This window comes from Xylocopa sonorina, chromosome 8, assembly GCF_050948175.1.
Source record: "Xylocopa sonorina isolate GNS202 chromosome 8, iyXylSono1_principal, whole genome shotgun sequence".
In the NCBI taxonomy this organism is placed as follows: domain Eukaryota; kingdom Metazoa; phylum Arthropoda; class Insecta; order Hymenoptera; family Apidae; genus Xylocopa; species Xylocopa sonorina.
In genome coordinates, this window is record NC_135200.1 from 13373530 (window position 1) to 13393005 (window position 19476).

At 52.6% G+C, this 19476-nt stretch overlaps 3 protein-coding genes across 3 annotated transcripts in view; 2 read left to right on the forward strand and 1 right to left on the reverse strand.

The window, feature by feature from the left end:
- Positions 1-19476, reverse strand: part of LOC143426436 (uncharacterized) — a 77056-nt gene that overhangs the window by 19945 nt on the left and 37635 nt on the right. The gene's annotated exons all lie outside the window — the stretch shown is intronic.
- LOC143426444 (uncharacterized) overlaps positions 3813-19476 on the forward strand; it is a 128797-nt gene continuing 113133 nt past the window's right edge. The window contains exon 1 of the mRNA XM_076899916.1: positions 3813-3824. The gene's annotated coding sequence lies outside the window, so the exon portion shown is untranslated. The remainder of the gene's footprint in view (positions 3825-19476) is intronic.
- On the forward strand, positions 5350-19458 carry Psgef (Protostome-specific GEF). Its single transcript, XM_076899865.1, has 16 exons — positions 5350-5598; positions 9837-10078; positions 10161-10789; positions 10852-11597; positions 12260-12503; positions 13049-13103; positions 13573-13854; positions 13945-14253; positions 14938-15353; positions 15457-15669; positions 15730-16092; positions 16170-16287; positions 16354-16826; positions 16908-17132; positions 17192-17534; positions 17839-19458. Exons 2-16 carry the CDS (start codon positions 9839-9841, stop codon positions 18091-18093), a joined length of 4911 nt encoding a protein of 1636 aa, XP_076755980.1. The 5' UTR covers positions 5350-5598; positions 9837-9838; the 3' UTR covers positions 18094-19458.

Genomic DNA, 19476 nt, shown 5'->3' on the forward strand with positions numbered 1-19476 from the left:
TTGACCACCGCGGCCAGCCATGGGAGAGGGTGACCACTCGTGGAACAACGCACGAGCTAAAGTGGAGGAGGCTCGAGGACCCCACCGGACTCCCGGCCGCCTGCCCACCTAATTACACACCTTCTTATCTCCACTGGCATTTATCCTTTCAACGTCGCTACGTAACGACATTATCCACCGCGAGCCATCGACAATAACCCCCGACGTTCCCTTTTTTCGTCGATGCGGCAATATCTCTTTCGACGTTGGCGTCCATTTGGACCGCGGAGAGACTTCGATCGATTACTCGTCGCCCGTCTATTGATAATGGGGCGCCATATGGTGGTACCCGGTATGTTGCGAAATCATTGCCCTTAATTTTTCAGAATAATCGATCGATCCGAGTTACACCTTTTTTCCAACGCAGTGGGTCGTTACGGTGCTCGAGCCGAATAAATTGCTCTACGCTGACTGGTGCGTTTCTTACGGGTCTAACGCGCGCTCGTCCGACGAGATAACCCCGCGACAGTTTCGAAATTCGTCTCTCTTCTTCGAGTTCTCGTAAATCCCAATTAGAGGGGATTCGCTCCCGAGAGCATCGCGAACCAGGTCCAGCTGCTTCGATGATCGCTTCGGTTCCTCGGAGGGAAGAAGAGAGCAGAGGAGACAAGAAGGGATAAAAACGGTAACAGGCACGATTTTATGCCGGGATAATACGATACAACGGCGATGAATAGCCGAAACGACAATAACAGGGCTGATTCGAGAACCAGGGATCATTATCGAGTCCTGGCGTCCGTCCGCTTCTTGGACCTCCTGCGGCGGGGCACCAACCACTTCTCGACCTGCCGTTCTACGCGTTCTCTTCCTTCTTCTTCCTTCCTCGTAGCAACTTTCTCGCCTCGCTTTTTAATCGAGAGAAATTTCAGGGGAAATGTTTGAACTATGCAATGTCCAGCGTATTTAGGTTATTCCCACGCGGCGATGCTAGCATTATTCTCTGACCCGTTTTCACGTACACGTATACGTATACGCGTCCTTCTATCAATCTTTTTCGACGATATCTTCGCACTACTGCCATCACTGATTTCTGGCAGTCACCCAGTTGGGAGGGGGTGGGATTTATGTTCAACCGCGTAGAGCCTTCGAGTCGGGATCTGGAACAGCCTGGAAGGTCCTTATTTCGCGAGTACACCGAGCACCGTCGGTTTTTCGAGCCTCGAATCGAATGATTGTTCTGTTCTTGTTGTTCGTTCGAGGGAGGTGATACGGTTCGCGGCGCTTCTCCCGGTCGCGCTTTATTTTCGTAACGGAAGCGGGATCTGCTACGTGTTCGTAAGTCGAGAGAAAGAGATGCTCCCGTGGGAGATAGCTTCGCTAACCGTCTCCTTCGATGTACACGCGTATCCACTGACGAAGAGAGAGACGCGCACGTGTGCCACTCGGTGCCGCTCGGTCCGCATCTTTTCCATGAATTAACTTTCTTTGAGATAGCAGCAAAAAAAAAAAAAAAAGAATAAAGAGGAAACCTCTCAACCCTTTAACCGCGTACAAGGTCCAGCCTCTCGAGGAACGTGAAAAGCCTGAAGAGGGTTCGATAAATATCTTCTGGATCGGGACAGTATTTGGAAACAATCCCTCTGAACGACCTCTCGAGCTCTTCGGGAAACCCTTCCGCTTTTGTGATCATCTTGAGCTACGAGGCCGTTTCGTCGACAAATTCTTTCTCGAAATTAGGGTTCGCGGGTCTCAAAGGGGTTGGCGAAACGTTTCGACCCCGTTCGATCGTTGAACCCGTCCCCTGTGATCAATTGAAAAGCGAACGCGCGTTCTTCGATCGGATTTCGCGGAGAATTTCCAAGCTGTAAATCAAAAATTATTGACAAGAGGGGCGAAACGCGGTTCCTTGGTCCGTGGTCCCTATCTCCTCTCTCTCGTTTTTATCTCCGTCGCTAAATTCGTTTAAACCGTAGCAGCAGAGTTTCTGGCTGTTTATTAATTCCGACCTGTTACAGCAAGTGAACGTTTACGACATCTGGGCCTCGTTAGGTCCGAACGCACCCCGTACCAACCCCTCGATCGAAGTTATCTCGGTTGATCCACGGTGGGCAGTTCGGTGGAACATTTGTGTAGCCAGAGGACGGCATGCATAAATTAGGATCGATCGACTTTGCTACAGTCACGACGGATTAACGAGGTTAATACTGGAACGAAGCATGAATCAGGATTACCACCTGCCAGGATTTATGACCGCGCGCATTGTTCCGTCACGCGCTACTTTTCGCCAAGAGCAAAGAACCGAGTCCGCGTATGAATATGCAATTTCATCGCGACGGCTGGTCACCGATTTCATCTGCCATTTAAGCGCGAATCCGGGGGTCGTCGACGCCCCCCCTAGATGGACTTTCGATCACCGTTTGGATCTTTCGAGCCGCCTCTCGCGACGGAACTCCAAGAGGATACTTTAGCACGGTTCGCTCCGCTCGAAGATCGCGTCGAAGACGCGCGCGCGAGGAAAGAGAAGCGGCTGAGGAAAAAAAAAAGTATCGAGCAGGGAGCAGAACGCGTCCGCCTCCCGGAAGAGAAATCTCGGGGCGGCTTAACGGCTTAGAAATAACGCGACAATAGCCGATTAGGTCGCAGAGGGGAACCCTTCGTATATTACTTGCCGGCGTGCTTCCAATAAATACTTTCGCGCCCTTTTCCTCTCGCGATCACCCGTCTCGTTGTCATCCTGACATGTTTATTCTCCGCCGTTTCTCGAAGCCTTTCCATCTCTAATTCATAATCCACGCTAATTACGTGTACGTCGAGCTCGGTAGAACCGCGTTGCGACGTCATCGATATACGATCTTATTAGCGTTTCGCGTGGTACCGACACATTCGCTCGTACATTCCACGCATATTGTTATCTATAAATTTTCAACGATTCATGCCTCGCGTGTCACTCCGTTTCCCTCCCTTTCCTTCCCTCTGCCTCTGTGCAAGCAGCTGCATGAAAACACGTCAACTACGACGACAGCGTTGTCTAGCCGTTCGATTAACGATTTCGCTCGACTCTGTGGAACGAATCGGCTGACCTTTTTACGCAACTGGCCCAACACGATCGTGAACATTTATCGTTGCGATCGAACAGAAACGTGGTAGACTAGTCTCTTATTTTTTTCGTTCACCGAGCGATAAATAATCGTCCTGCTTCTACGCTCGCGTGTCTGTTGCTCTGTTTGTAGCCGCGGTATTAATTATTCTCAATTTTTCGTAGATATTCGAACGATTTAAATACCACCGGTCTTGCCGGTTTCACTTTCGAAACGGGCGTTCCGAGTCATTTCATTGGGCAGCGATCGGTTTCAGAGCGAATTCCGACAAAGCGACGTACCAAATCGAACGTATGATTCAAGAATTTATGCGAGCTTTATGAAGAGGAATTCCTTATAAAGATGTCGATCAAATGGTCAACTTGTTCGAATGCAGGGGAATATTGAATATTGAGCGAGAAGAAAGCCAAAGGAGAGCATATTTTAGGAAACTTTTATGAGAAGGGACGCGACACCAGGTTTCCTGGTGGACCGTAGAACTTTGGCGATGGGCGCGCGACAAACGTGGGAATTGCAAAGGTCGAGCTCCTCGGGTCGTGGAACGAAGCGAGAGAAACAAAGAAACGGAGAGGGAAAAAGGAATCAAGGTGGAAGAAAATAGAGAAGTTTCTCCCTGCTCTTGAAAAAAATCCCGTTGAATCGTTTCCAGTCACGCGAATCTGAACAATCGAGCCTCGCTCTAATTTGCCGAAGGTAACCCTCCCTCCTTCCTCGTTCGCGCTCCGGAAAAGCTCGAGGAAAACTGGGGTGAATCGCCCGGGACGTGTGTCCTTTTGCGGTTTTTTCTTCGGCATTCGGTATTATAGAATGGAAACGGATCGAAAGAGAGGAAAAAAAGTTATTTCGTTCGAAACGAGGCTCGATTCCCCTTTTCTCGCGTCGAGCGAGAGCAACGAAGTCGTTAGGACAGTTTCGAAACGCGATGTCACAGGTATTCCCGTTTCTTTCGGTCCATTAACCGGTTTTTATGATCGATCGTAGGAAAAAAATGTCGCTATTTCACTCTGTCGGCTGTCACTTCCGTATTCGAAAAAGATCGGTTTATTGGAATTTAATTTAACAACCGTTTCCTCCCTTACTCGCTCGGCGGACGTTATTGACTGAGTTTTTATTACGAGTCAAGGGTTCTCTAGTCTTGGACGGTTTTGTTCGAGCGTGGGCACGCGTTGCGCTTAAGGACACGCGAAACGAGCCGCCTCTAATTACGACCGAGGATATGCGGGGCCTTGTGTTCCCATCGAAATTCTCTGGCAATAATAAAACCGTATTATTCTTCGAGATCCCCGCTCGATATTCTTTCTTACGCGATCTGCTCTTCCATAGTCGCGTACGACAGAGAGGTACGTGTTTACAAGCGTCTACAAATGCAGCTGTCCCGCATCTATCGAGTCGTGAAACGGTTCTAATTTCGTTTCGATGTTCCTCGACGTTTCTTCCAGCTTCCGACTATTTCCTTGCGCTACCAGAACCTCCTTATCGTTCGCAGATTTCGCCGATTTCCACCGATTTTTCGGATGGCAACCTGAAGCGACAAACGAAACACGCCCCGCAGGAATTGGTACCGCGCGTTTTTTCGAGCCAGAGCATTGGGTCCGGTTCCGCGTGTTTCCTTGACGCGTGCGGGGGAGTGCACAAAAGAATCCGGTCCTCGCCTCGAGACCTATTCTACCGAGAGACGGTTAGACTTCTTTCGAAAGCAACGGCCGGAAGATTGTCGCGTGCTCGTCAAAGAGAAGACAACTATTTTCTCGCTCCTTCAATTTCCGCGTTTAGATCTCTGCAAAAAGTATTCTAGTGGAAGATTTGCGGTACGCCTCAGAATCGCCAGTCCTGACCAGTGAAAGGCATCGATGCCTTACCTGGCCATCGGAGGGTCGAACCTTTACGCTTTCTATGCGATTCACGGTGCCTTTGGCCAAACGCTCTGGCTAATCTACGTTCTATCTAACGAAGCGAATATCCAGAGAATCTTAGCTCGGCATCCCGTTATCGGTTGGCAGCTAGCATTCCAACGGGCCGCAATCTTGGAACACCCACCAGCACCTTCGAGTCGTCGATGATCGACCGTCCGTCCGTCCGTCCGTCCGTCCACCTAGGGCGAGTGGAGTGGACGGCGTGGTCAGGTCACGGGGCTTCAGAGTGGGGATGTAGGTAGGTTCTGGTACCTTGTGTAGTGCCGGATAGTATAGAGGAAGAGAACGAGAGAGAGAAAGAGAGGGAGGGAGAGCCGGTCTCTCCTGTTTCGTAGCCTCACCTAGGGACCCTTTCCTACATAAGGCCCACCTTCTCACCCCACCACGTCAGTAGAGAACCAGCCGTTCAAGTGCCACGTTCCGGCACCTCTGCGCTATGCCGGTACACCTTTCGTTCTTTCGCGAGCCGCGCATCTCCTTCGTGCGATCGTAATCGCTGATTATGTGCCGCGACGTTCCTACTTGTGCCTGAGACAGTGATTCGTATGCTGATTTTCTGCTGCTGATTTTGGATGTACTAGTCGAATTCTGGTGTTCAACCGCGCGCAGTGAGTATCTCCACTCCTTTCCATCGGTGCCGCGTCTTCGACGGATCGGAGAGATCCTGTTCCAAAGGTGTAAACTTTCGACGATGCTTTTACTCGACCGGCGCGATCATCCATTTCGCACGGCTTTCTTCCTCTTTTTATCCGTCGTCTCGAAAAACTGATATCCACTCTCTACGGAGAGGCAGGTGATCGAAACGTTAGCAGTGTCGCGGGAACGTTTTCCTTCGCGTTCCAGCGAAATCGATTTCACTCGTGACAGTGGAGGACATTTTGGTAACCGCGCGAATGTACGCCTTTTAATTAGCCAACTTTAACGGTTACACGTTGCCAATCTGAGCGGCTGTAGACGATCTGTTTCATTCGCGTGCGACGGAAAGTAGTCTTCGATCGACGGTAAACGAGGTTGAAACGATTCGTCGCGCAAAAGTGGAAGTTGGGAGTCGAGGGATGGAAATAAAAGCGCGAAACTTTGCAAGAGGGCTATAGAGGGGGAGGGGGCCTGGTCTGGTTCTAGTCGCGGCAGTCAAATTTGGTCGTTGCACGAACAAAGGCAAGTGCTCTTTTGAAAGCTCGCCTAATTGTAAGACTCCACGATCCGGTGGTACGAGTCGCCGGCTAGTGGACGATAAAACGACGACGAATGAGAGAAGACGGGGGGAAAAAAAAAGGAAGGTGAGCGAGCGCGTGGCTCCGGTGGGTATGTACATATGTAAGTACATCTGTCAAAGAAGGGAAAACGAGCGAGGATCGAAGAAAGAGGTCGAAAGAGAGGAAGAAAGAAAAAAAAAAGAATGAAAGGGATCCGTAACGAAGGAGCTATATACGTATAGTAAAGCTAGCCGTGGGTCCTATACAAACTTTCCTGTCCAAGTTCGTAGGACCCCGTGGGTCCACCTCGAGGAACCTTTTCTCGAGGATCCCTCCATTTAAATGGCCAGGCGTTTGTTCGTCAGGACTCGTTTCGTTCTATTGTTCCTGCCTTATTTTCGTGACGCGTCCTTTCGTGTGTCCGCACCCTGCCTCACCCCGTCGCCAAAGGGTAACCAGGTTCCGACTTCCCTTACAATTTACAAATTTCCAGTTTAATCTCGATCTCGGCATTAACCGAAATTCGTTCGTTTCTTACCCGTCTGGCATTTCATTCCGGCCGTTGCGTTCGAACACGGCTCGCATCCCGTTCCCTCGATCGCGAGGTAGAAAGACTTGCGTCCGTTCCGTACGGGGACCGGTTCTCGCGAGGGTGGGCTTTCGCGCGCAACGAACAGAGTATCTTCGTTTCGGATACTCTGTTCGCGAGTGGCGCGCGATAAGGCGAGAAGGGAACTGGACGGTCATGGGAATAGGAGAGAAACCCTACGGGGACGGACAGGTGTGCTGGAAATAGAGCGCGGACCGAAGAGACCGAAGAGATCCTGTCTTTGGGACGCGTTTTCTATCCCTGCTCCGAGATCGAGCACATCGGATCCCGTGAATGCGCGTTTGATTGTCCTCGACTGGCTCTCTTGTGAAATCCCCCTGGTCCCTCGACGAGACACGGGACCATTCCGAAGAGAAACGCCACTGGCAAAAGGTGCGCCCGGGGTCAATCCAATATAAACCAGAACCGCGCGCGTCTCCGAGCTAAGCTGAGCGAAGAGCACGAGAAAGGAGCCGAGAAAGGACGGGAAGGGGAGGAGGGTGTTCGCTACGATGAATAGACTATTTTTAGGGACCGCTCGCGGTCTGTACACAGCCCGTACACAGTCTTGTTGCGCGTGTAGCATTCGCTCGCTCGCTCGCTCGCGCGCGCGCGCGTGTGTTTGCGACCTTTTCAAAAGGGATTAGGTACCAAGTGCTCACCTGCCCTCCCTCTTTGCTGTATTTCCGTCTCTTTCGCTTCCTCTGCCCGTGAACGTCTTCTTCCTTCCGCGGCAGAATTTCAAGTTCCTCCGCGACGCTTCTCCTTTCGCGCGTGGATTTTCTTGTTTCCCTCGGGGTTACCCACGAGGACAGCGACTCTCCTGGAAGCGAAACGAGACCGTTGAGTCTGCTCTCTTCTTCCTCGCATCCTCGAACCGTGAGTAATCGTATTGTGCCAGCGGTTTCCGCGATCCCACGTTTCACGGAAATTAATCGCGCGAACGACGCCACCGGCCAATCCGCGATACTTGCCTCGCGGAGGTCGAACAATCGGATAGAAACAGGGGTAGCTTCGTGGAGAAAAAGGGATGACGCTCGGACCTCTTTTCGAAGTCGTTAAAAACAACTTTTACAGCATACATTAGGGAAGAGGGGAGGGTCTCGTTCCGCGTGCTTGCAACCGCGTTAAGGTTTTTAACCGTCGCTCCATTTTATTCGTTTCCTCGGTTGGAAGACTCCGCTCGATCCTGTCTCGTTCTTCCACGGGGTCTACGTACGGGGCAGCCAAGGAATGAATTAAACTCGATCGAGGGGGCCAGCAAGCCTCTAGCCCCTTCCCACCCTTCACCCTTTTTACATTTCGATCCGAAAACGACGCGTACCCAAGTAGAATGCGTGAGCCTCGCGCGCAGATAGTTTGAAAGCTATAAAAACGAGAGGCACGGGAGGGGAGGTGGAAATTAAAGGGATCGAAACGGTGCGAGACTCTCCACTTTTCCACTTGGCAGGAAGAACACGATCGTTTAATATTTTAAATACGTTAGACAGTGCCCTCGTAATTCCCGTCACGGAGCACGCGCTTCACCCTAGGTAATTTAAAAGAGCGTAGCCTCGAGTCGAACACGGATTGCGTTGCATTTAAATGGCGTTAAAAAGCTCGGAGTAAGTCGACGGTGCGATTCAACGATTCAACTCCTTGGACAATGCGAAAAGGGGTTGCACTTGTCGACGACTCCTTCCTCCTATCGGTGGCCATTTGTCGGTTGGCCACTGAGATCGTTAGATGGGACGATAAAGTCCACAGGTGTTCATTTAAAGGGCTGCGTAACGATATTTATCAATCGTGCCTCCGATCGATCGAAAACCGAAGCTAAAAATTGTAGGTCCCTTCGTAGGTTAGAAGGAAAGTTGGGAACGACGGAGAGCGGAGAGGAGAGCGTATGCAAATGGTGTAACCGAAATTTGCTGTCCCCTGCCAGTCGAATCGGAGTACAGGAGAAAAAGTACGATTCGGATCGCAGGTGCTGTCGACGCGACAACTTCAGCCATTTCTAGCGATGCGAATCTCGAGCGTACGAGCCGTTTCTTAAAAGGTTCCGCGCGTGTCGGTTCCCTTCTCTCGAGACGTTCGCCTAGCGGACGAGCGTGTGATCTTTTAAAAACGTATCTTCGAACCGGTTAAAAGTCCGACTGCTCTCAAGTTTGTTTATCACGGTGGAAGAAGAGTGGCGCCGTCGCGATCGGTTCGCGTTCAACGTTCTCCTCGCTATTCATCGAGAGTGCGGAGGGTCGCGAGAAGAATAGAATACGTTTAAGGGAGGACGGGTGAAAGGAGCGTAGATAGCGATCGTCTCGTTGACGGTGGTTCGACACCGAGCGTGCTCTCATGGTTTGCAAGACCAGATGGGAAACACGGTGTACGCGACCGCCACCATATGGGCAGGTGCCCGTGCCGCTTTACAAGCCTGCCGTGTACGTGCACGAAAACGTGACAGAGCGGACTCGAAAGTACGCGCGTGAAAAAGTGCGCGTTACGACGGAAGAACGCGCGGCCGCGTGCAGCCTGTATGCAAATCGTTGCCGCATTTTTATACCTACTTCGCGATACGCCACACGTTTTCTATCCCAGCCTAGGAACCGTTACGAGGGGAAACCTGCTGCTGCCGCCTCCTGCGATTCCAAATTTTTCATTCCCCATCGATGTTACCAATTATACATACGTGTACGGTGCATTCTTCGTGACTGACGTAGGAACGAACGATTCGAGACACGGTACAATTTCCGTTCTCCTCTCGTAGATTCCGTATACATCGTTCGACCGTTCGTTAGCGCGGACCAAGCGTTAAGCCGTGAAACGAACTCAGGTGTACCGGGGGTTTCACCTGTTTCGTTGTTTCCCGTATGCTGTGACAGGTGCACGCACGAGTCTCGTACTCTTTTCTCTTTTTGTCATCGCGTTCGGCCCACCGCGTCGCCTAAACGGAAATTGACTCTGGAGGTCCGAGGATCGTCGCGCGAGTGTCAAGAATCCCGCGACTGGCGACGAGTAAACGAGGAAAACGCGATCGAATCGATAAAGGAGCGTACCGCTTAGTTAGGGGTTTGCTTTCTGTCCTTAGAAATGCTGAAATGGACGGTTTCGAGATCGTTGTCGGCGAGCAGCTCGACGCCTCACGGGCCGCCTAGCCTGAACAAGGCACCCCGCAGGCCCTTTCGGGACCTATCTAACACGCCTCCCGCTGCTGGGACGAAAGCTCGAAGTGTACCCGGTCAAAACGCCGAGAATGTATCGACGAGAACGACGCCAGCCCGTCGAAGGAGATGCAGGAGCCACAGCAGCGACTTGAGGACGTACTTTCAGGTATTATCGATGCTTTTCCTCCGTTTCTTCGGGCTTTTTTAGGGGCACAGGGTAAATTTAGCAGCGACGGATTTGGTTTCAGGCGACGAAGCCTAATTTGCGCGGGAACAAGCGTCAGTCGATGTCGCAACAACCGGAGAAGTCATCGGTCACGGAGAGCTTTTACCAAAGCACGCCGCGGGTCGACACCGATATCGGCCCGTTAACGTTCTTCCCGGCGGGCAGCAAACGCTCGACAGCTCTGACCCTGCCAACGGATCCGGTCCTCTTTATGAAAACTAGAACGACCAATTTCCAGAGCGACAGCGAGCTACCGCAAAACATCGTGAACGAGGCCAGGGCGAATCTCCAGTCGCACGTTTCGGACTTTTTTCAACAAATATCGATGGCCACCAGCCCCGAAGACGTGATGGAGGTCGAGTCGGTGCCCCTCACCAAGAACAGATCGGTTCACGCTCGGAACGACGAGACGAGAACCAAGCTCGCCGACTGCACGAAGATTACGTATCTCCCGAAATTGGCGAAGATCCGAAAGATCCACGCCCGTTGCAAAACCCCGTATCACGGCAAGCCAGTCCCACTCGCGAGTCCCTTTAAAACCAAGAATCACGGCCAGACCCCTCTCACTGGGAAACTGTCCAATTTGACCATCGACCAAGATCTACCGAAATTCGAAAACATGGACAACACCGTTACGGAAGTTCTCAACAGGTAAGAGAGTCCTCGAGTATTATTAGCTCCGACTGTTAATAATAATCCGGTTTTCCGTTTAGGGAGCAAGAGATCAATTTCAGCGGGAAAACGGTGGCGGAGATTCTGTTGGGCGACGTCGAGGAGCGGAAGAAGGTGCTCGAGGGTAGCTGCGAGGACGAGAGTTTCGCGAGAGTCGATCACACGTACGAGACGATCGTGGAGCAAGAGGAGACCGCGTGTCACAACGACAGCTCCGTCTCGTCGGCCAGTCAGCTTCTGGAGGATCCCTCGCCGATGTCCTGGGCGTTCGCGTCGCCCAGCAACGATCTCGAGGGAGAGTTCACGCTGAAGAGGCAGCGGGGCATTCGAAGGAAGCGGCATCGCAAGGACACGGAGAAAATATTCGCGGGCAAACGAGCGAAGAGGCGATCGTCCAGTCACAGTCCGTCCACCAGCGCGAAATCGTCGAAACCACGGGACAGTTTGGTGGAGGCTGTCAACCCGAACGTGAAGAAGCTCGCGTTGGAGACCGATCTGGACGAGTTCGAGCCGAAATTCGGCGATCTCGAGGATCGCAAGGAGGAGGACGGAGTCGAGAGGAAAGCGAACACTTGGGATCTGGACAGTCCAAAGTCGACGGTCACGGACGATTTTCATAGCTCGAAATCGTTGTTGAATTCGATGCCGAACACACCGGAGACCCCGTTGGTCGCCACTGTCAGACGGTGTCTCAAGTTCAGCCCGGAAACCGAGCCACCGAAGGCGAACAGCCACGGCTCGATCGAGATCGAGTGTTCGCTGGTGAACGATCGGATACACGTTCGAGGTGAGTACGCGGCTAGAGAGAGAGAGAGAGAGAGAGAGAGAGAGAGAGAGGAAGGCGTCCGCGTCTCGAACACGTCCCTGGGAAGAGATACGGTAGCGAAAAAGCATGCGCCAGTTAGGTGGGAGACGAGAGGGGGTGTTTCAGTTGGCGGCCCGCGATAGAGGAGTGTGCCAGTAACCCACAGACCCTCCTGCCAGTTCGCTTCCCGGTTAGTAAGCGGTAGTACCAGCATCGATTGTTGGCGGTACGCGTAAACTTGCTCCGTAAACAACCCTCGGGAAATCTTGGAGGCTTCCTTCCCCAACGGGCATCTCGAGCTCGCGCGCCTCCCCTCCACCGTTCCGTCGATAAATTTCGCGACCGCCGCGATGGTTCCTTTGCGAACGCATCGATCCTCGTCGGATCGGTTCGAGCGGTTCGCGTCTCGAACGGTTCAGTCGCGAGAAGAACGGGAAGAACGTGGCTGCGGCAAGTAGAGGAGCGCCGCATCGGTCGGACGGACGAGTAGTAGCGCGCGTAGTGCGCGCAAAGGAACGATCGGACGTGTGGGATACGGATATCTCTCTCTCTCTTTCTCTCTTTCTCTCTCTCTCTCTCTCTTTCTTTCTCTCTCTTCTCTCTCCCTCTACTACAGTTTGAGGTTGTTTTTCTGTTTCGCGCAGTGATACGGTGCAAGGACCTGAGGAGGGCGTACGAGGGTCCCATTCACGCGTACGTGAAAGCGAGCCTGAAGAGGAGCACGAACGGCGAGGGGGTGGTCAAGCGAACGGCGGTGCACAGGGCTACGCCGAATCCTGTATTCCACGAGACCTTGATACTGCCCTGCCCGGCGAACAACAATCACTCGAGCAGCGGCAAGCCCACGTCCCTGGACATCGCGGTCTGGCACAGGGATCGTCGCGCGAGGTGAGCATGCTCCGGAGAATAATCAACCCCGGTGCCATTTTTATTATCCGTTCGCGTTCCTAACAAGATATCGGGGTCAAGAACTGCGGCGAGACGGATCAGCCAAGTAACCCTGCTCCGAATATTCTCGGTAATGCCCAATCGGAAATCGTGGAACGAGAACACTCGCGAATCTGCTAAAAATTAAGACGCGAGGGATTAATTTGGTGGTTAACCGATCGATAAGAGAGGAGGGCTCGAGAATCGAATAAATCTGGAAGCCGGTTCGTTTCGAAAGGACGGTCCATCGAAATACCGATGCGAAAGCAATTTCTGGGATAAGGTATACGCGGTAGGAGGGGAATCGATTCCCTGGAAGCATGCGCATCGTACTCGCCACGTGCACTTGCTCGTCGTATCCGCGCGTCTCTGCAACGTTGCACGGGAAACCTCCGATGTAAATAGTTGAAAGTTACCTGCATGTACGTGCGCGCCGTCTAACCAATACGATGTACACCACGTCTCCCACCGACGTTTATGCGTCCTTTTCCCTTCTCGTGTTTCAGACGTAGCGAGCTACTGGGCTGCATGACTCTACCCTTACCCCTGTCACAGGATAAGGTAAATATCAAAGGAACGAAAGAAAAGTTGGGAAAGAAATTTTCGAAGAACGTATCGATCGATCGCGCGAGCAATAGTATCGGGTTTGCGCGAGGAGGAAGTTGATACGCGATGGCACGTCAGCTGTTTACCGGTATTCGTAAGTCTTCTTGGACGAAGGTCAGGGCTAAGCTCGTTACGGAGGAGGAGGCGAGGGAAACGTAACTCGAGCAACGATTCACTCGCGTTTTGACCTCGTTGAAAAGTGGCAGGTGTCCTCGAGATATCTCGGCGATTTCATCCGAGCTCTGTTCGACGACACGTAAAGCGGAAAATGATCGTCGTAGCTATTTACTGCGCGGTGTTCTTCGTGGTCGGAGTTCTCTTGAAACTATTCGTGTTCTGTTGAACGATGGAACGAGCACGTTCTCGGTTCAGAGTACAATTCCAACCGGCGGACCCGAGTAACCAGAGTCGGTTGTACTTTCAGGAAGCGACATGGCATCCGTTAGAAGCAGGAACCGGTCGAAACACGAGTGCTCCGTACGCGGGTCTGCCACAGGATTGCGGAGTCTCGCCGCCGTTGTCGAAGGACGGGGAACCAGATAATAACAATTCAGGTGCGGAAGATCTGACGTATTTGAGGCATCTCGAGTTAGAGCCAATCGATCCTTTGACCGGGTTGCCGCTGCATCCGGGTTTCACAGCCAGGGGCGGTAGAACGCCGTGCACCGTAACCAGGAGGCTGATAAGACAGACCGCGGCTAATCAGGTTAGTCACTCGCGACTCGAGAATCCTCTTCATCTCTGTGTCTCTCATTTTCCGCGGGCAACGTCAATCAAGCAATCTCTCGAACCGTAGGTTCCATGGGGCTTCTCGCTCAGCTGGGGAAGACCGCCCCGCGTGGAACGCGTCGATCCTGGCAGCCCGGCGGAACGGTCCGGTCTGAGGCCAGGTGATCACGTGGTGTTCGTCGACATGACGAACGTGGTGACGCGATCACGGGAAGAGATACTCGCGCTGATTCAGACGGCGACGAATCAACTGATCCTGGAGGTGTACCGCAAGGGGAACGTTCACTCGTCGTTGCATCGGCCCAGCTCGATGAACGTCGGCATTGTGCAGCAACCGATCGGCGGCGGACACCATGCGGTCGCATTTAACGCCGAGGTCGGTACAGGCGTTCTGGTCTGAGACTAGCCTAGAAAAAAAGCCTTTCAGCCGTTTCGAAATCGCTTTCTCGTTCGGACGACCGGAGACGATCCTTCGCGAACGGATAAAAAAGCCACCGATACCGCTTTACTACCTTCTCTCCTATTCGTAGCATTAGTTTTTCGTTCGCTTTCCGAGGAGGACCCGAAACGTCGAATCGGACCTGTTACACACCACCGTCGCCAATCGACCGACGTAGCTGGCCGCGACGCGTTGCATGCGTCTCAGTTTTAAAGCTTGTTCGATCATTTTTATGTTTCGTTGCACGTCGCGTCGCGCCAACTTACTCTTGTACATTGCTCTCTCGCGTGACTCTCTTCTACTTATTGTAAACGCCTAGTGTATAGCGCGTGTCCGTTTTATTTCTCCGTTCTGGACACGATTAAGTTATGATGCGGTTATGTTTTGTAATTCCGATGGTTGCCTTTCTTTGTTGCTCAACAAGTTCTATTTTAAAAGCATCAATCGCATTTTATTTATTTATTTCACCCCTCTCCCTTAACGAGATATCCCATCAGACGAGAATTTTTCTGCATGCGGTACCGCATACTCGAGAAAACGATCCTTCCTCTCTCTCTCTCTCTCTCCACCCCGCATAAGTTGATAATACGGACGGGACGACTCGTCGTGCTTGTCGTTCAGGTGTTTCCGAACCTCGCCCCGGACGCGCCCCCGGAAGAGGAGCTGTCCGTCCGCGAGGCGCGATACTGGGGTATCCTGAAGAGCGGTCACGCGCGTTTCATGACGCCTCTGGCCGAGAGACGGGACGTCCTGTCCGCCGCCGATTATTTGACGCTATTCCAAAACCTCGACGAGCTGCTAAAGATCTCCGAGGAGATACGAGACGAGGGCGGCGGAGTCGAGAGTTACCTCTGCAGAGTGCCGAGGATCACCGCTGCCTACAGAAGATATCTGAGCGGGCTGCAACGCGCGTGCTGCCTATTGGTCGCTCTTAGACGAAACACGGCGTTCGCGAAGCTCGTATGCGAGCCAGCTGTCCCGCACAAGAGACGTCCCGACTTGACGGGCGTCTTGCTCTTACCTCTAGAACATTACAGGTGCGTTTTTCCCACTGGTTACCTACTAGTTTCCCGTAGCGTCACCCCTCGTCAACCTCCCTCTCTTCTCTTCTCTTCTCTTCTCTTCTCTCGCCCTCCGTAGAGAGATGACGAGACTGTTGGGTTTGGCGTCGCCGAGAAATTGCCAACAAGCCAGAGACTTGGCTCAGGGGTACAGAGAGGCGACGGCTAACGCCGGTGTGATGGAACCGCCGCGCGACACCGGAAGGCCTCTGCTTAGTTTGCAAGAGGTCGAATCTCGACTGGTCTTCGCGAGATGCAAACCGTTCACCTTGGCCATGCCTGGCAGACAATGGTGCGTTCGAATCGATCCGATCGAGAAAGGAAAGAGGTGTTACCAGACGATGTTTCACAGGCTATTCGGAGGCGCGCTCGCGAAAGTCGAGGGACGAGCGCGAATGCAACCATCGTGGGCGTTGCTTCTGACCGATCTCCTCGTGTTCGCCCGGGTATCCCGTGATCGCGTTCTATTCGTCACCGAGGAGCCTCTGCGACTCTCGAACATCGCCGAGGCTTGTTTCACCGTCCGCAAGAGGCCAACGGAGTTCCGATTGCAAATCGCGATTAATCCGAGCAGAAACTCGGAGAACGGCCACGCAGAGGTGGCCAACAGCGGCGGTTGCAGTCCTCACAGTCGACCTCGAAGACGGGTACTGGTGTTGCGAGCCCCGACGCCGGAACTGAAGGCCGTCTGGCACAATCTCCTTCAACGACAGATGTAAGCTACACTTTTCCACCGGTTCGGAATTTGTTCGCGGCCTCGAATACGAACCACACTAATTCGTTGCATTTTAGAATCTATGTGAATACAGGCTATGGGGGAACGCCGAGTCAAGACAGCCCGGAAGAGAGTCCGATCACCGGTAGCAATTTCACCACCGCCACGGTTAGAGAATCCACGGAGAGCTCGCAGGTGAGTTCGCGGGTCGGCGAGACTTTCGACGGGAAGTTTCCATTTGTCGATTCTCGGCCCGAACAGACCACTACCACTACCAGGGAGTCGCGAAAACAAGACGAAGAGAAACGGGAGTCGCGCTCCGCCGAGAGCATCGACGAGATTATCAAAAGTTCAGCCGAGAACAATCACCTCGCGCAATGGGTGCGCAACTCTCATCAAATACCACCGCCGGATCACGAGGAAGCTCCGATAGAGGAGTGGACGGTCGAAGAGCTGGCGGCACGAGCACCGAGGGAAACGAGTAACGAGAACGAGAACGAGAACGAGAACGAGAACGAGAACGCGAACGCGATCGAGCCGAGTCGAGAGCAAAACGTACCGACGGAAGATGTCGCGGAGGTGATTAATTCCGACATGGAGCAGCAAAGCACCGCCTCGAGCGCGAGTCTCAGCACCGTGAAATCCAACAGCGTGACCGCGAGGAAGAACGGCAGCTTCGCGTCCTCGAAGGAGAACTCGGCCAGTTCGATCAGTATCTGCAGACGATGCCACAGGTACCGACGGCAGCAACCGGGAGGAAACGCATACTACGGAACAAATGTTTCGTTGACAAACGAGTACGCTTGTAATTGTAGATCAGGCTGTCCAACGCCACCTCTGACCAGAGATCCGTTCTCACCGTTACCCCCAAAGATCTCGGTCGTGCCGCCAACGCCTGATTTCTGCATCAGAAACAGGCTGAGAAACGGCCCGCACGACAGCCCCGGAAGGAACAGTCCTGGCCCGTATACACCGGCGGACGGTAACACCGAAGACGGGAGCGAGGACGATCTCGATTGCGACGGCGAGCCACCGTACAGGTACGTCGAACGATCCTTTCGTCGTTTCGGGCCAACAACGTTTCTCTACGACGTTCCAGAGCGTTGAGAAGATTCGGCACGATGAGCAGTCTGGATCAGGACGACGAGCTCGAGGAACAAGGCGAGGACGACAATCGAGACTCCGAGTCGCCGCCCACGGGGTTGAGAGCGTGGACGGCGAGAGCTAGCAGCTACGTGGTCAGCAAGATGGCTCTGCTCGAGCAATTGGGCGAGGGCGTGGGCGGGTATCTCCTTCAGCCGCCTGTTCCGCCGGAACGGACCGAATTCTCGTTGGATCCGAACGACGAGGAGGGCACCACCTCTGGGGCTACGTCCGGCGACGATATCTGGGGTACTCCGACCTCCGGTGGCCCCGACGACGAAAGCTTCTCCGCTAGTTCGGTAATCATTCGAATTCGTTAGTTTCCTCTTCGACGGCGTCGCTTTTCTTTCGTCGATCTCTAGCAGCTTGTACCAACAGCCTTGCTTGTTCTCGCGAATCACCACCGTCCGTCCGTCTGTCCTATCCGAAACCACGGTAAAGGTAAGCTGTATCTCGGTATCGAACTGCGAAAGGGGTACGGTAACAAAAAGAGAGAAATCGACTCGAAACGATAACGATAAGCTTCGCACGCGTCTGCATGACAATGCTTGCCCTTTGTGTTTGCAAAGAATCACTAGCCCGAGCTGTGCCTGACTTCCCTAGCCGCCGCCGAACGGTGCAGGAAACGGGACTGCTTCCGGCGAGGACAACTACGGGCTGAACCTGTCGGCGGACGATGACGTCGACCAGGAGTCCGAGGCCGAGGAGTGCAACCTGCCGGAATTGAACATGGATCAGTTGCTGGGCAGCGGAAGCCTGAGCTCCCTCAGGTGTTTTTTGGGCAGACAAAGGTTGGAACCGCTCCCGGAGGAGGAAGACTCGTCTGGTAGCGCGAAGGATCAAGTCGGATGGTGGTGACAGCGGTTTCAAACGGCGGCGTCGAAGAACGTCGGCTCGAGCTCCGATACGAACGAACGGGATCGCATCTTCGCTAAACTGAGCCAGGAGGACGAGGAGTTTCGCAGGAAAATAGTGAATCTTCATAGAAAACTGTCGGACGTCGAGGAGACCGCGTACGCGGCTGAGACTGGTACGTCCTCGGACGCGTTGAAGACGTCGAAAGAAGCGGAACGGTTGAAAGAACTGGAGTCGGTGGCGCGCAGGGCCGAAGAGGCTAGCAGCAGGAACGCCGAGCAAGCCAGGAGGGAGGAGTATTCGTCGTCGGGCGAGCACGGGGACTCGAAGAGCCGTCGATGGAATCGAAGGGGCGAGGCGCAGCACGAGCGAAGGAAACGAATCGAGTTGTTCCAGCGGAAAACGAAGAAGCTCGAGGAGGATTCGGACGATCAGAACGACAGCAGTCCCTCTAGAACAACAGAGAAGAATTTTTTAAATAGATTGAGAATAAAACGACGCAGTATGAAGCTGCTTAGCTTTCTGAGCGGAAAGGCCGCGGACAGGTCGCAGGAGGAACGCGCCGCGAGGCTTCTCAGGATGTACATGCCTGAGAAAGGATCCAAAGCACAAAATACTATTTCTATTCATCATACGTCCAGGGACAGGCGATTTTGGAAACTGCGGAGTCGACGGCGGACTAATTCTTCTTAAATAATCGGTAATAATAGGTAACGTCCTTCGGTGAAGGAGGGGATGGAAACGATGGCCGTTTCTTTGTTATTAGAATTTCCAGTATTCAGAGTTATCAAAGTTTTGTGACTTCTATTTAAGCACGTACGAGCTCAGACTTGTTTTAATAGGATCTAGAGTAACGATACAAAATTAGGTTTACGACCTCGTGTCTAGGCTACTTCTTCGTCTCGTAAACGGTTTTAACGTAAGTCAGTATTTTCGTCGGAAACGGTTAGTCGATTAAAAAGTTAGCCAGGATACAGAGGAGTCGCGTTCCGTATTGGTAGCGCGCTTGTCAGACTTTTAACTGAACGGTCTTTTTCGAGAGATTTAAAACGGCCTAGTGGAATGTCTTTGAGATATACGTTTAAGATGTTTCGTTTACCGCGTAAGACTGCTCGTCGATCTAGTCTCGCTCATTAAAGTTTAGACGAAATTTGTTTCATTTTTGGAACACCGTATATAAGTAGGTCCGCACGACTGACCCAAAGCGGCACTCATCTTCCACGATAGATTTTGCTCGAATATACGAAACGACAGAAAAAAATTGTAAAAAAAAAATACACCGAAATTTTAACATTACCGTTGGTAGATTGTAACACAGCCAAACGGCTGTAACCAGTATACAAATAAAGTATATTATTTGTTCAACAACTGTCCGATAGAACCCTC

Coding starts and splice junctions, on each gene's coding strand:
- Psgef (XM_076899865.1), top strand. CDS start 9,839: ATGCTGAAATGGACGGTTTCGAGATCGTTGTCGGCGAGCAGCTCGACG. Junction 11,598..12,259: donor CGATCGGATACACGTTCGAG/GTGAGTACGCGG, acceptor TGTTTCGCGCAG/TGATACGGTGCAAGGACCTG. Junction 16,827..16,907: donor ATCTGCAGACGATGCCACAG/GTACCGACGGCA, acceptor TTGTAATTGTAG/ATCAGGCTGTCCAACGCCAC.